General features: G+C 40.4%; 1 protein-coding gene across 1 annotated transcript in view; it reads left to right on the top strand.

The window, feature by feature from the left end:
* The window catches only part of POU2AF1 (POU class 2 homeobox associating factor 1), a 73,259-nt gene extending 62,033 nt beyond the window's left edge, over positions 1 to 11,226 (top strand). Inside the window, exons 2-5 of the mRNA XM_029912900.1 lie at positions 7,641 to 7,771; positions 8,871 to 8,913; positions 9,010 to 9,281; positions 10,915 to 11,226. Of these exons, the coding sequence (XP_029768760.1) occupies positions 7,641 to 7,771; positions 8,871 to 8,913; positions 9,010 to 9,281; positions 10,915 to 11,226 (758 nt within the window). The remainder of the gene's footprint in view (positions 1 to 7,640; positions 7,772 to 8,870; positions 8,914 to 9,009; positions 9,282 to 10,914) is intronic.
* Positions 11,227 to 15,112: the final 3,886 nt, after the last annotated feature.

The raw sequence follows: 15,112 nt of genomic DNA, 5'->3' as shown, positions 1-15,112 counted from the left end.
TTGACCTTTGCGATTTTTATGCAGCTGTTTGTCATTAATTGCCTTCACAGCTCGGGACTGATTAGAGACAGGATGCTGGAAAATGAGTTTTGTTTTAATTCTTAAGAAAAAATCATTTAAAAAATCAAGTTCTCAGTGCTGGTTTCAAAGCACCAATATGCATGTGAGCATTTAGCATATGTAGATTGTTAAGAAGCAGAACTGACTGCCCAGAAAAACTCTTGCTGGTACTATGGCATAGACAAATCGTCGGATATGTCTTCACTGCAGAGTTAACTTGGCTCTTATTCAAAGGCAAGTTTTATGACCTCTTATTCAGCACTTCGATAATGTGGTGCTAGGAGCTATGGACATACCTGAGATAAATATTCCAAAACATAGGGAGCCAAAGGAACTGAAGCCCAGAATTTTACAATATCACCGCTTGAGCTATTAATCTGCTCAGCATTTCACCCTTCTTTGCCAAGCTGTCTTGCACAGTATGTTCTCTGAGCTCCTGTAACCCCATGATCTAAGGCCTGATCCTGATCCGAATGAACTCATTGGCAAGAGTCCTACTGACTTCAGTGCCAAGACTCACACTAGAGCCAGATTGGGCTCTACTTAGAAGGCAGATCTGATTCCCCCCAAACATAAGTCCAAAAAAAGGAGAGGAATAGGCAGAGAAGAGATAAATATGTTACCTGTAACTATGAGCTCATATTAGTCTGCAATAAGAACCTGATCTAAAGTCCATTGAAGTCAATGTAAATCTTTGCACTGACTTCAAGGTGCTCAATTGTTATTCTTTTGGAAACCAGTCTGGGAAGATTCTTCAGCAATCTGTAGTAAAACAGTATTATCATTGTTTTCTATTGTCAGTCTGTGCAAAGATCCAGCAGGGTTAGTGAGTTTGGTAAATGTTCTCCTAAGCTGAGCCTGAAGTAACAGTCAATCATTTTGAGTGACAGCCCAGAACCCTGGGATTTGTGTGTGTGTGTGTGTGTGTGTGTGTGTGTGCCTGTGTGCCTGTGTGCGTGTGTGTTGGGTGTTTGTCAGCATTAAAATGTTCAACAAAATAGTGAGTAATAACTTTGATGAAAGGAGCCCTGATATACAACACATAGTAGCTTCATAGTAGCTGGTGTAAGAATAGGTTATGGAGAATTGCAATGAACTGAAATATATTTACATTCAGAAATCTTGCAAAGCTGTTCAGCCATGGAAAAGTTCCCATTGATTTTGCTTGGCTCTGGATTGACCATAGCTGGTTTGCACTGCTCTGACCACACAAAGCAGCTGCAAACCTGGCTTCAGTGCCTGTATAAGCCGGATTTATGGCTGTTTTCATTAGAGGAGTCGTGCAAAGCAGCTGGAACACATAGTGAATCTGGCTCATTGTTTGCACTCATCTTGTTGCCACTTTAGTGAAGTATTTTTATTTGTTTTAAAAGAATTTGTTCATGTGTGTCTTTGTTCATTTACAGCACATGTCATGAGCAACCAACTAAAATGCTGCTTTGTCTGAACACTCTACAATGGGGAACATTTGTTTTAAGATAAACCTTGCACCAGAAGGTGAAGAATGAAGTGCCTACGTTTGTTTGAATCAGGAACTTACCTGAATTTGGGGAATGTCATTATTCCTCATGTCACTTTTAATTTGTAATGATCAGATTTTTTTTGCTCTACAATGAACTGTGCACCAAAGCAGAAAGTCATTTTTCTGTGGGTACGTCTATAAAGATCAGACATGGTATACACTTGACTAGTGGAAAAGCAGCTGCACTAACATTATTTTTGTTTCAGCTCTGGGGGAACTGAAATATGTTCTGCAGACTTCGTTATATTTTTTCAGGTTTTTGGTTGCTAACACAGGAAACTGTGAATAGGTATATTTATCAGCTTTTACTGTAAACGTCGTCTTCCCCCTTCCACCTCACCCCCCCAAAAACCCCAAAAAGATTGGGGTCAGATAGTGCCACTCTTACTCAAGCTGAGTATTGACCTACTTTGCAAGTGGGCCCACTGAAATCAATGCACTTACTCAAGGAATAAGGTACTCGTCTACTCAAGGAGTGAAATACTGGCTCAACTGAAATCCATGACACTTCCACTGACTTCAATGGAGCCAGGATTTCACCCAGCATGAACAGTGGTAGCAGAGTCTGGCCTGTAATTAAAATTCATTAAAGTACAAAATAATATCATTTTGTATGTAAATGAACTATAGAAAACAGACAGTGCTATTTTAATGCTCTTAATTTCAAATATATTGTTTAATATTCAGATAGTTCTTCAGGTTATAGCTACCGATTCCTCAGTTGTCAGGGGCCAGGACTCTCTTCTTTGTTAGAGTCAGGTTCTCTGATGTAAATGAGAGATCAGAATTAGTCTCCAGCTAAGAATGACGAGAACATTTTAAACACATGTTTATAGTCGTGTCTGGTACCACCACTATTTGTAAGGGCCTTTCAGCATTCCATGATTAAGTGGTTTATAACTAGGCAATTAAGATTCACACTGAAATGCAACAGTTGGATTAGATTTCCTTAAAAAAAAGGTAAGACATTAATAACTTACAGGAGGGTAAAAGAAGAGACATGAGTAAGGCTTAAATATGTTTCTATAACAAGCTTAGATGTTTAAAAAAATATTGCTTGGCATTAACTTGCAATGCCTTTATTTAGGTAGCTTTACAAAAGCTAAATAATTGGAAAAGTTGCTACGTTTTGAAATTTAAAAGCACCTGCCATGGATCCATAATATGCATTACCTTGTTGTCAAGCTTTGCAAGAGTTGTTACAATACAGTGGATCCATTCAAGTCAGTGCAGCTACAGCAATTTACACCAGCTAGAATCTGGGCTTTTCTGATTCTCCTTAGGACTAATAGGGGAAATACAGTTAAATTTATTAGAGGCACCAGATTCTTAGCAGCTGTAAATTGGTATAATTCCTTTGAATTCAATGGAGCTTCAGAACTTGAGCTGAGAATCTGACCCTGGACCCATACCCATATAGTGGAACTCTATATAGTCTCCAAAGGAAGCAAAGGGTTAAGAGAAATATAAATTAAAATATGTTATTTATTTTGGTTAAGCAAAAATATAACTGTATTTTAACAGGGTTTATGATGTGATATTATCTTTTAAGGGATGTCAGACCTTAGAGCAAATCAGGTTTTCCCCATCTATTGTTTTTTTTTACTTGCAAGCAACTAATAGCTAGACACTCTTGATACAACTATTCAATTACAGCAATTTTCAAGAAAGTAAATCGTGCATAGATTCACTAGGAGACCTGAGGATGGGATCCACTAATGTAGTTTTCTGGATGAGGACCTACACAAGGCTTATACATTATTTAAGTCCCCATTTAAGCCTTATTTTCAGGTTTTAAGTAGTACAGAGATCTCTTGCTGGCCCTCTAGATGGGGAGAACTTCATTTACAATGAATATCTCAGCATCACCTTGATGATCTCAATGTGTGTGTGGGGGGGCGGAGGAAACGTATTAAAAACATTTCAAACGTCTGTAACCGCTGAACCATTTTAATGTCTTAAAAACGTAAGAATGATGAATAGCCTATGTAGACATTGACTCTGCTGGTCTAGAGTAGATCTATATTTTAAAATTCTCTAACACTCACAAATGAATTAAAATGTCCAAATAGTATATCCATTTGTATATAGAAGAGATGAACAGAAGTATAATGAATCTTTTGTTTTATCATATGAAGAACTTGTTGTATCTCTAAATAAGTTTAATTATATTTTAAATTCAATATTTGATATGGTTTCAAGAACTATTTAGTTATACTTAATAAATAGAAGGGCCAGCCAGATTCTTTAGAAATGGGACTTTATCAGCTGGCATATTTACAAATCAAAGTTCAGTGCAAGTTGGGCAGCTAAAGTGTTGATATCAATGGTTTTATAACGATTAGAGCTTTCTGAGCTATGATACACCACAGTCTCCTTCTGCCACTAATTGCCCCGGATACTTCATGTAAGATAAGGCTCAATAATATCAGCTACTAAAGTATTATACTTCCCTCTGACTCACAAGACTTTTATGATAGGCATTTTAGCTGGCTGCTAGCTTTGCTTTTCAAAGTGGATCTTAGCCGCTTATTGGCTTAAGCCCTGGGCTCTGTCACTATGATAATTGGCCGCAAAGCAAGAAAAATCGAAGGCGTGTCTTGAGAAGCGGGAATGGTCAAAAGAAAAACACTGTTAAAGTAAGTGAATTGTGGGACCAGTTAGCTGCCATATCTCACACGCCTGCTAACCAATTTTTAAACCTCCTTGGAAGGCAATACACAAAACGTGATTTAGAACGGAATGTGGCCCCGATGCAGGATAGCACTTAAGCATATGCTTCAACTGAAGAATTTGTTTAAATGTGTTTCTGAACTGGGATGCTTTCCTGAATTGGGGCCTATGTTTGCAGTGTATATGCAACAATAGATATAACATATTCCTATTCTATATTTTGGTTATATCTATATATAGAACTATATAGGCTATATGTGTATATTATATATATATAATAGGAATTTTATTGTATATCTAATAGATAGATATAGATTATATAGATATAAATTAGATATATAATAGGATACTAGTAGCTGGAAGCCATCTAATTTGTAAAGTCATGGATGTAAAAAGCTGAAAACGGCTGCAAACTTAAAAATTTGCAAAATCCCAGTGATGACTGAAGCTGGTGATATTCTAAATCAAAAGAGATCTCAACCATACTTGTAGTTATTTCCATCACTTCACACTGTCTCAACAGACGTTCTAGGTTCAGAGTGATTTGGGGGGATATGGTGCAGATGGTTGTGTTGTGCTGGGAGAGTTGTGTGGATTTGTGCGGGTGGTGAATGAGGGGTGTGTGCTGCTGGGAGGGGCTATGTGGGTTTGGGGATACTGTGTGTGTTGGTTGTGTTGATTTGTGTCTGGGGGGGGTGCTGAAAGATTTGTGTTGATTTGTGCGAACAACAGCTGAGCGCATGGGTAAAACAGTTGGGTCAAATAATCCACCATCTGTGCAGTCTCCTTCATACAGTCAATGAAATTGTGCATGTAAATTAGCTGCAGAGGGAGAGTAGTGAATGCTTGTGTTCATTCTGTTATTACAGTGACTTGTGGCTCTTGGTATGGCATAGCTACATGCCTTCCTATAGCTGTTCACCGCATGGGTGTAATTCATAAAGTCAAAATGGCTGAGAACTTAAAAAAGTGGAAAGAAACAGACGGTGAAACCCAGGGATGATCCAACCTGGTGATATTCTGAACAAAAAGAATTCTTTATCATGCCTGTAGCTCTTTCCATTGCTTCACAGTGACTCAACAGATGTTCCAGGCCAGGGATTCTCAACTTCATGGCACTGTGATCCTCTTCTGACAACAAAAATTACTACACGACCCCAGGAGGGGGGACTGAAGCCTGAGCCCACCCAAACCCCACCGCCTCGGGTTGGGGGGGAGGCACAGCTGCCCCAGGGCTTCTGCCCTGGGCAGGGCACATGTAACCTTAGCCCACCTGCCCAGGGCTGAAGCTTTGGCCCTGTGTGGTGGGGCTCGGGCTTCGGCCCTAGAACCCAGCAAGTCTAATACCAGCCGTGGCGGCCCCATTAAAATGGGGTCACGACCCACTTTGGGGTCCTGACCCACAGTTTGAAAACCCCTGTTCTAGACTTCAGAGTGACATTCCTGGAATCATACAGATTATGCCTATTATATATTTTCATAGATTCATAGATTCTAAGGCCAGAAAGGACCATTATGATCATCTGACCTCCTGTATAACATAGGCCATAGAACTTCCCCAGCATAATTCCATATCTTTCAGAAAAACGTCCAATCTTGATCTAAAAATGGTCAGTCATGGAGAATATACCACAACCCTAGGCAAATTGTTCCAATGGTTAATTATTCTCACCATTAAAAATGTACACCTTTTATTTCCAATCTAAATTTTTCTAGCTTGAGTTTCCAGCCATTGGATCATGTTATACCTTTCTCTGGTACATTGAAGAGCCCATTATTAAAGACTTGTTCCCTGTGTGGGTACTTTGTAATCAAGTCACCCTTAACCTTCTCTTTGTTAAACTAAATAGATAGATCTCCTTGAGTCTATTACTATAAGGCAGGTTTTCTAATCTTTTAATCATTCCCATGGCTCTTCTCTGAGCTTTCTCCAATTTCTCATGCTTCTTCAATGTTGGGCACCAGAACAGGACATAGCATTCCAGCGGCAGTTGCGCCAGTGCCAAATACAGAGGTAAAATAACCTTTTTACTCTTGTTTGAGATTCCCCTGTTTATGCATCCCAGGATCGCATTAGCCCTTTTGGCCACAGTCTTACAGTGGGAGATCCTGTTCAGTGGTTATCCACCATGATACCCAAATCTTTTTCAGAGTTGAACAAAGTGGGCCTGATTCCTCTCTCGCACTTTCTCTGAAATAGCTCCCTTGCAGTCAATGGGATTAAACCTGTGTAAGAATAATGCAAGTGAGAGGAGCAGCAGGCCCAGTAAAATAAACCATCTTTTGCATGCTGTACCCACTAGGTACCTGAAGAAACCAATATTTCAGATTATGAGAAAAGTAGATCATAGTTAAGGGCCCAGTCCGAAGCTCATTGAAGTCAGTGAAATGAATTACATGAGATTTATAGATCATTTTATGAATCACAGCTTTTTGTTACTTCCATTCCATTCCTGTGTTTGTATTTTATCTGCTTAGACTGTAAACTCTTCAGGGCAGGGGCCTTGTCTTCAGACCTGTCTGTAAAATGCCTAGAACTCTGTTGGTACTTTCTCATTGTTGGTTTATATGTGTGTGCCTATATATATGAAAAAGAAACCGTGCCAGAGTTCTGCTAATATCCAGGCCCTTAATGAACACAGCATAATTCTGCAACAATTGTTGATATTAAAGGTAGGGCATATTGTACTATATAATGGTGGTCATTTTTCATGAGTAGCCATGTCCTCACAGGCTTTAAATATGAGTGGACTGATATCACAGTTTATTTATTTAATAGAATCCGTTCACTATACGCTGAATCTGATGTAACACACCAGACGGCTCAGATTACTAACAGTCCTAGTCTTGGGGCAAGGGGATGGAGGTTTTGTTTTGGTGGGTGAGGGGGTAATAGCTGGGTCTGGCTTTACTGCCAAGTCTGAAGTATTCTGCCCATGTTTTTCATACATATATTTTAAAAAGAATTTTCTTTAAAATGTACAAATATTGGGCCCAATCCTGTGGCATCTCTGCAGGTGATTGTAGCCAAATGGGAGTTCTGCATGCAGACCTGCTCATTTCATTTTAGCTTGCCCTGATGCTATGCAGATTACCTTGCTGAGGAGCAATCCCAGGGCTTCTGTTCCATGAGTTGCTGGAGAATGAGTGCATTGCCAGCGTGACATGTATGATACATAAGAAACACAAGTCCGGAGGCAGACTGCACCTTTCTAGTACCAAGGAGCAGCATTAACTCTGAGCGCAGGAGAACCTGTTCTAGGAGGCAAAGAGAGTCATATTGACAGGGCAATCTGCAAAGAAAGGATTTTCCTAGATGGCGATTATGGCCTTGCACTGGTATAGGGGTGAAGGAAAATAAATGTCACCAAAATATATTTCTCAGCTTCTGCTTCAGAGCATCAGCAGCAACCACGACCCTATCAAGGTGTCCGTGTCAAAGAACCGGTGAAGGAGCTACTGAAGAGGAAACGTGGGAACATCGTTCATAGTGTTAATGCAGCTGCAGCGACAACGGTAAGAAAAAACACAGAATGCCTGAGGAAAGCTCTTCCTTTCTGACTGAATAGGCACCCAGCCCGTCTCCATCATGTGCTCCCATCGATTTTAGTGGAAGTTGAAAGAACTCAGTACCTTGCAGAATCAAGCCCTTAGACAGGAACAAAAGGAGGCAGAGCAGTTAAGTGACTTGCTCAAGGCCACAAATGAGTTCAGTTTCAGAACCAGGACTAAAACTCAGTCGAGTGGTGCCCAGTCCAGTGCTTAGATCACGTATCTTTCTAGTGCTCATTTATCAAGACAGCAGGTTACACTAGCATAGCCGGCTCGTTCAAGATCATGAAACTCAGCAATGCTGAAGTTATCAAAGGAGAGAGTTAGGTGTCCAACTCCCATTGGGTTTCAGTGGGATTTGAGCACCTATCTCCTTTAGGATTCTTTGAAAATCCCAGCTTAAAATACCAAAATCAGCAAAACAAGTCACAGGATTCAGGATGGTTGCCTTATGCAGATGTACTTTGTATCATCTGGGATACAGAAATGTCTAATTCTTAAAAATCCACTAAAACTTTGCAGAGCTATTTCCCCATGGAGTCTAATTTCCTATTTTGTAGTGTGCTGAAAACACTCTGTTATACAGGTGACCTGTTGTGTATATACTGTTCCAGACAAAACATGCAGAGCAACCTTAAAAGCTACCGAAGCTGTCCAAAAAAGCTCTCTGGCCCCTCATTTCCTATACTTAGGCTAGATCCATTTATTCTGGTATTTAAACTCCTGGAGGGAAGCAGTTTGACTGTATCTTCACTAACAATGAAATTCACTCTGAGCAGTGGAGCCACACAAGGTCTCATGTATCATTTAAATCCCACTTAAGCTTCAGTGGAGCACGGATCTTGTGCTGACGCACTGCAGAGGGGTGAATTTCACCCTGAAATAGTTTTCAATAACTGCTCTTATACCGGTATAACACAGGCACATGGTACCTTCATCTAAGAGGCAATGGATGATAATATATTTATTGCTACTTCTGCTCTGAGCAAGAGTTTCTCAAGATATGCTGAGTTTAAATCTTTCAGGAATAACTCATATCTGAATATTCTTCTTTGTTCTCTAGGTTGTTTTGCCCCATCAGCCACTTCCGTCCTATTCACCAATTGGTAATGCTTCCAAACATTTATTTTCATTTGTTCGTCAGCTTGGTTTCAGCCCATGCTTTGGCTGACATTTGGTACAATTCTCTTCTTGTTTTGCAGGCCAGCCTTGCATTGATATGGATGTTACTGCCTCTTCATTGCCAGTTACCGACGAAGGGGCATTATGTTCCGGTTGGCTCTCTCAGCCGTCTCCTGCTACCCTACAGCCCTTAACCCAGTGGACAACTTACCCAGATTATATGTCACATGAAGCAGTCAGCTGTCCATACACAGCAGACATGTATGTTCAGCCTATGTGTCCCAGTTATACACTTGTTGGACCCTCTTCAGTTCTGACTTACGCATCCCAGCCGCTGATCACCAATTTTGCGGTAAGCTAAAGATACCTAGAAATGAAGGCAAATCTGCTTTCCAGTAGGCGTTATGAGAAGCCACATTTATCTAAATTTATCTTTATACTATGTATTGCTTGACATCCCTGCCTCACATTATATTGTCAAGGATGATGTCCGCAGTAAAAAGTTATACAAGTGATGCTGAAAAATCAGAAGTAGTTTCCTCTGCCATAATTGCATATGCAAGGAGAACAGTCCTGAGAAGTGAGATTGAGTAGAGAAACATGCCTTAGTGACCCTCTCTATAATGGTCATGCAACTGTCTCTTCTTGGTGTGAGTCTCTCGTATGGTATTCTATGTGAGCTACAAATTCCTGTTAGTAACCTAACTGTCTAATGTGATGGCCTGATTTATTCTCTGCCTGGGCCTGGAAATTAGGGGGATTGTTCTGAGAATTACTGTAGTTTGAGAGAGATTAAAAGATTTGACTATATTGAAGTCAGAGTGAATCCAATCTTCTTAACAAAGCTTGCCTGTTCCATGCTCTCTCAAACCCTCCAGCACTCACCACCTAATTAACTCATGAACCATTCTGCATTGTTCTCATGAGACCTTCTCCAGCTCCCATTGAAGTCAGTGGTAAGACTGCCATAGACTTCAGTGAGAGCTGGATCAGGCCAATGGGCAGATTTTATCTTAGGAGAGTATTGTCTGCAGCTAAGGAAAAATAATGCAGAGCAATAAAGTCATGTTGCCATCAGCTCCAACTTAACAAGGAATCCTGCAGCTTTGATTCATGGTGCTCATGAAGTTTCAGTTAGAGTGGATCATAAATTATAATCTTCTGTCTAGATGCATAGAATATCAGATATCAAATATACAATAGGCTCTGTTGTTTGGACAAACAGCTAGGACAAAACTGCACTTGAGAATCTGAGTGTTTCAGATGCTGTTTCTGAGTTTATTTCAATACAGTTTTTTCAGTAAGGGTGTGGTTTGGGGTTTTTTAAATAAGGCTTCCAGGGAACTTGTTTTCACTGGGAAATCTTATGATGTTTAAACATGATCTTGACTTAGCTGACATGATGCTGACCATGAGTGACTGGTGGTCAATGTAGACAAGGACATGTTCAGCATCATGTCAGCTTACCCTGACACATTCCATCTGTGTTGAAACATTATCAGAGAGCCACAGATGAGGCTTGACAAAGCCCTGGCTGGAATGATTTAATTGGGGATTGGTCCTGCTTTGAGCAGGGGGTTGGACTAGATGACCTCTTGAGGTCCCTTCCAACCCTGATATTCTATGATTCTATGATAGCAGGTCCAAATACAATTTATAATAATCTTGAAAGGATGCCTTGCATGCTTACAAAAGTGGAGGCAGGAGGGAGACCGGAAAGGTGACGGGAATGTGATATGTACGAGTAAAACTTTGAGATTGCATTTGCTGGCTTGCTGGCAGCTGGGGTTTTAACCAAGTTAAACCAAGTTTTAACCAAGTTGCATCCTTCTTTCTGGTGAGCTGGTGAAAATTTTCTTATTGAACATGAAACTTTATGGAGCCAGGAAAAGCTGTTTTAACTGTGATAGTGAGTATGGAGCCAGGAAAAGCTGTTTTAACTGTGATAGTGAGTATCCTTATTCTGATATCTTTGTACTTAACAGCCAAGAAGCACCACTCCAGCTGTTGTGCCGCAGCTGGAGGTGACAGACCCGCAGTCTCCTCTTACCTATTTCCCATGGGCTCAGCCCATTTCTGCATTACCCACATCTACCCTGCAGTATCAGCCGGCTTCCTCCTCGCTTCCTGGGCCACAGTTCGTTCCACTTCCCATTTCAATTCCCGAGCCAGCCCCACAGGAACTCGAGGATGCAAGAAGAGTGATCAGCACTCTGCCCATTGAAAAGCTACTGCTAGAAGATGAAGACAATGATACGTATGTTTTAAATCACACTCTCTCTGTTGAAGGGCTTTAAAGTAATGTATATGGGGCCTGATCCTACATTTCTTGTTCACCCAAAACTCCAAGTGAAATCAACGAGAGTTTTGAGTGTACAAGAAAAACAGGTTTGGGCTATTTATTTTCCTAAGATTTTTTGTTGTCAACCACCACTAATGTTCCCTGAATATGAGATTTGCACTCAGGGTGAAATTGACCTGTGCGCACAGGACTAGCATGAGACTCATGTACTGCTAAAGTCACTTTTAGTCCTTCCTAGTGGAAATATTGCAGTGCATGGTTCTTGTGCTGGACCTCTGCAAGGAGTAAATTTCACCCTCATATGTGGAACATGGGCTCAAACTGACATGGTTTTTAGTAACATATTTGCTAACCCTGTAGTGTCTGACTGTAGCATTTGGATACACGTATCTTAAGGGCGTCTTAGAGGGTTTACTTTACAAGCCATATTTTCTTGAGCTATGTGTAACGGTCACACAGCTATATCTTTGCTTTGTTCAGCTAGAGGAAACTACCCCAATACCGGTGCTTAATAAATCTTTTTGAAAAAGGCCAGCTTAAGTGTGGGGCCTGAAATGAGATGGTCCTTTAATTGATAACACCGTTGAAAAATGTCATTGTATGATTATGAATATTTTTATTCCTGTGGTAGCACCAATTGTTAGCCAGTCTGAAGACCAGTAATATAAACAGAACTGGTGAGACATGTGCTAGTGTGAAAAGAGGTCACCAGCTACAGAGGAACACAAAATTACTTAGGCAAAGAATTGTACAGTTGCTTCTTAATTTCATTTTACTGATCATTCTTGCAAAATGTACAGATTTGTCCTCATGTCTCTAGCTCAGTGAGAGGGGCAATTGGACTGATGCATTTTTAGCATTCAGTATGTGAAATGTTCCCCTTTAAAACTGGTAGAGTCATATTTTATGGCTGCCGCATGATGTTGTGTATTGCACTGAGACAGAACCTGGTCCCAATGGGATTGCAAGATATGGCCCTAAGTCAGGAGATCATTGAGAAGACGGGGTCTTCCAAAATTCAGATGGGTGTGTGGCAATACTGGCAGCACCGTCATTCATTCTCTTGTTCTTGGGCCTTAGTTCAGTTTACAATCCTAAAATTGGAGACAGGCCATGTCAAATTAGAGACCTTTAACGTACCTTATCAACATTGAAAGTTTCTCTGTATTCCAGTCTTTTAGAGTCACAGGCATATGCAGCATCATTATTGCATTTTGTTTTTATTCACTGGAAAATGAATAGCATCTGCCCCCTCTAAAGCTATTGTAAATATCACTACTGGTATTCCATGGCATCATGCCACAGACAAAGGTATTTGCGTGAGGACATATCCATTTTTAACATTTGTTAACTGTTTTCTTAAGGCACAAGGGACTACTAGATGATGAACACAATTTCTCTGGGTTTTTCTGCTTCATAAAGCCCAGGAGCCTTAGATGACTATAGCATTTAGAAGTATTTTTGGAATGAATTTATTCAAAGGGTTGTTACCTTGCATTGGTTAACTACTTGGTGCCCACTCCTCCTCCTTCTACCCAGGCAATATTCCAAATAACTTTACAGTTTTTGCCTGAGTAAGGACTGCAAAATCGGGTCCAGTGTCTCTAAGACTTTCAAAGCAGGTTTCACTATTGACAAATCTAAAGGGTTTAAACAACAGATCATGCAAATGATCATAAAATTGTCTGAAAACTGCAGTAGCTTAGGCTTACTGGTATTAGTGGCTTAAATTTGCAGAAAAACCCAGCAAAGAAATTAATTAGATGAGGCTTGATCTACCACTGTGTTACTCCAGTTTTATGCTGGTAATATAGTGATACCAGCGTAACAGTGGAGTGGTGCAGTTGTGAATCAGGCCCGTGTTTGCCAAGATTTATTTGAAACTTTTTTTTTCATTTCACTGTATGTAAAATCTCCCAGTTGTATATAAAGTGATGATGTGATGTCTATGGATTTCTTTCTGGGTTGTTCTGTCAGATTAAAAAAAAAAAACAATGTTCAATAAAGATCTACAGTAACTTTCATATGCCTAGAGTGTTTTTTTCATACTCAGAGAGGTATCCCATGGCATTTGACACAATATAAACATACTGGCTTGGAAAGCAATAATATTAGTTTGATAGCACGGTTACGAGACTATAACCAGCGATTAATTACATGGCTTTGTGTTGATTTAATGTATGCTAAAAGAGACTCTTGTGAGCCAAATATGGGCTCAAAACCTTCCTCACTCAAGTAGTCCTTACTTATGCAACTGGTCCTGCGGTCACGTTGTTATTTATTTGTGTTACAGTAGGGCCTAGAGAGGCTTCAATTGAGAGTGAGGACACATTGTGCTAGACACTGCACAAACACATGCTAGGAGACAATCCCTACCCTGAAGAGCTTACAGTCTGAGTAGGCAAGACAGAGTGACTTGGCCAAGGTCACAGATCAGGTCAGTGGCAGAGCCAGGAATAGAACTGAGATCTCCTGACTCCCAGTCTGGTGCCATATCTAGTAGATCACATCACCTCCCAGTAAAGATATCCATGATCATGCTCTCTGGACCAAATTCTCTGCTGGTATAAATGGCTGAAGTGCCAGAAGTCAGAGGAGCTGTATCCACTTATATCAGCAGAGAATTTGCCCCTACCTATCTGCATGCACTTTGGATGCTGGTTTGTTTGATTGTTTCCACAGCTGTGCATCAACATTTCAGAAAGCAGATGTATGTTTTTTTATTAATGCGGCCAAGCCAACAGGAACGCTAACCCATCTAGGTATTGTGACTGTTAATTCATGTGTCAGCACCTTTTATGTTTTTTTCTCTTTATGTCCGGGTGTGTGGTCCACCTGCTTTAGCTTATATACTGCCTAACATGGCCCAGATCCCACAAAGCTTCATTTCATGCACATTTGTCCTTATTTTGGCAGAAATAATCTAGACAGAAGGCCAAGGTGAGTGGGGCTGCACTTAATACCGAGGCTGGCTGGAAATCAAATGCCCAGTTAACATTGTACATGTTTTCTAGAGTGCAGACTGTGGCCCTGAGGCAATAAATTTGTGGCAATTACTTTGGACAGAACAGAGTTGTCTAAGAAAACAAGCATTCGTTCATCATTATATTATTCTAAATGAAAAACATAGAACAATAAGGAGAAGGATGCCCAGCTGACTGACATCACAGTACTAATGCTCACAGGGTAAAATTCCCCCCTGCACACAGGGCCAGCACAAAATTATGTACAGCTTAAATCCCACTTGAAGACCTCAAAGCAGGGTTGAAATGGGTGGGACTTAAGTGATGCATAGGTTTGTGCTAGCCCTCTTCAGAGGGGAATTTCATCCAAACTGCAGAAGTAAGTGCACCTAGGTGTAGAATTTCCCCCATCATTAGAGACCTCAGCTCCAACAAACCCTAATCTGTAAGGAATATTTCTGCTGTTATTTTATAACTTGATTGTCCTGTGGATTTAATAGAATCAACATAACATTCTTTCCTTCAAGCCACTAGCTTTGAAAAACATGTAGAACCACCTTGACAAGAAATTCTGGATTTATCCTAGAGATGAAATCATTTAAAAGAGGATCTTTATTACTTTTGATGCACAGGTATTACCCATGTGTCCACTGCATATACATGGGATAATGTAATACTGTAATATTACTGGACCACTGCAAGTATAACATTGTGGTTCTATTAAGAAGGACTTAAGAACTGCCCAGTGCACAGGGGTGAATCTCAGTCCCGGTAGAGTGCATTCATCTGAAAGAAAGCCTGTAACTAGGCTATGCAAGAATTGAGTAAAACTGCACGCTATTGAAATCAATAGGTTTAACTCATAGTAGCAAGCACTATGTCTGTTTTCAAGATCAGACCTTTAAATGGCTCCTCGGT

The sequence above is a fragment of the Terrapene carolina genome, unplaced genomic scaffold (genome assembly GCF_002925995.2).
Source record: "Terrapene carolina triunguis isolate 2854851 unplaced genomic scaffold, T_m_triunguis-2.0 Scaffold374, whole genome shotgun sequence".
Lineage (NCBI taxonomy): Eukaryota > Metazoa > Chordata > Testudines > Emydidae > Terrapene > Terrapene triunguis.
Note: the sequence above shows the minus strand (reverse complement) of the source record. Positions and strands in the feature narration are given on the sequence as shown.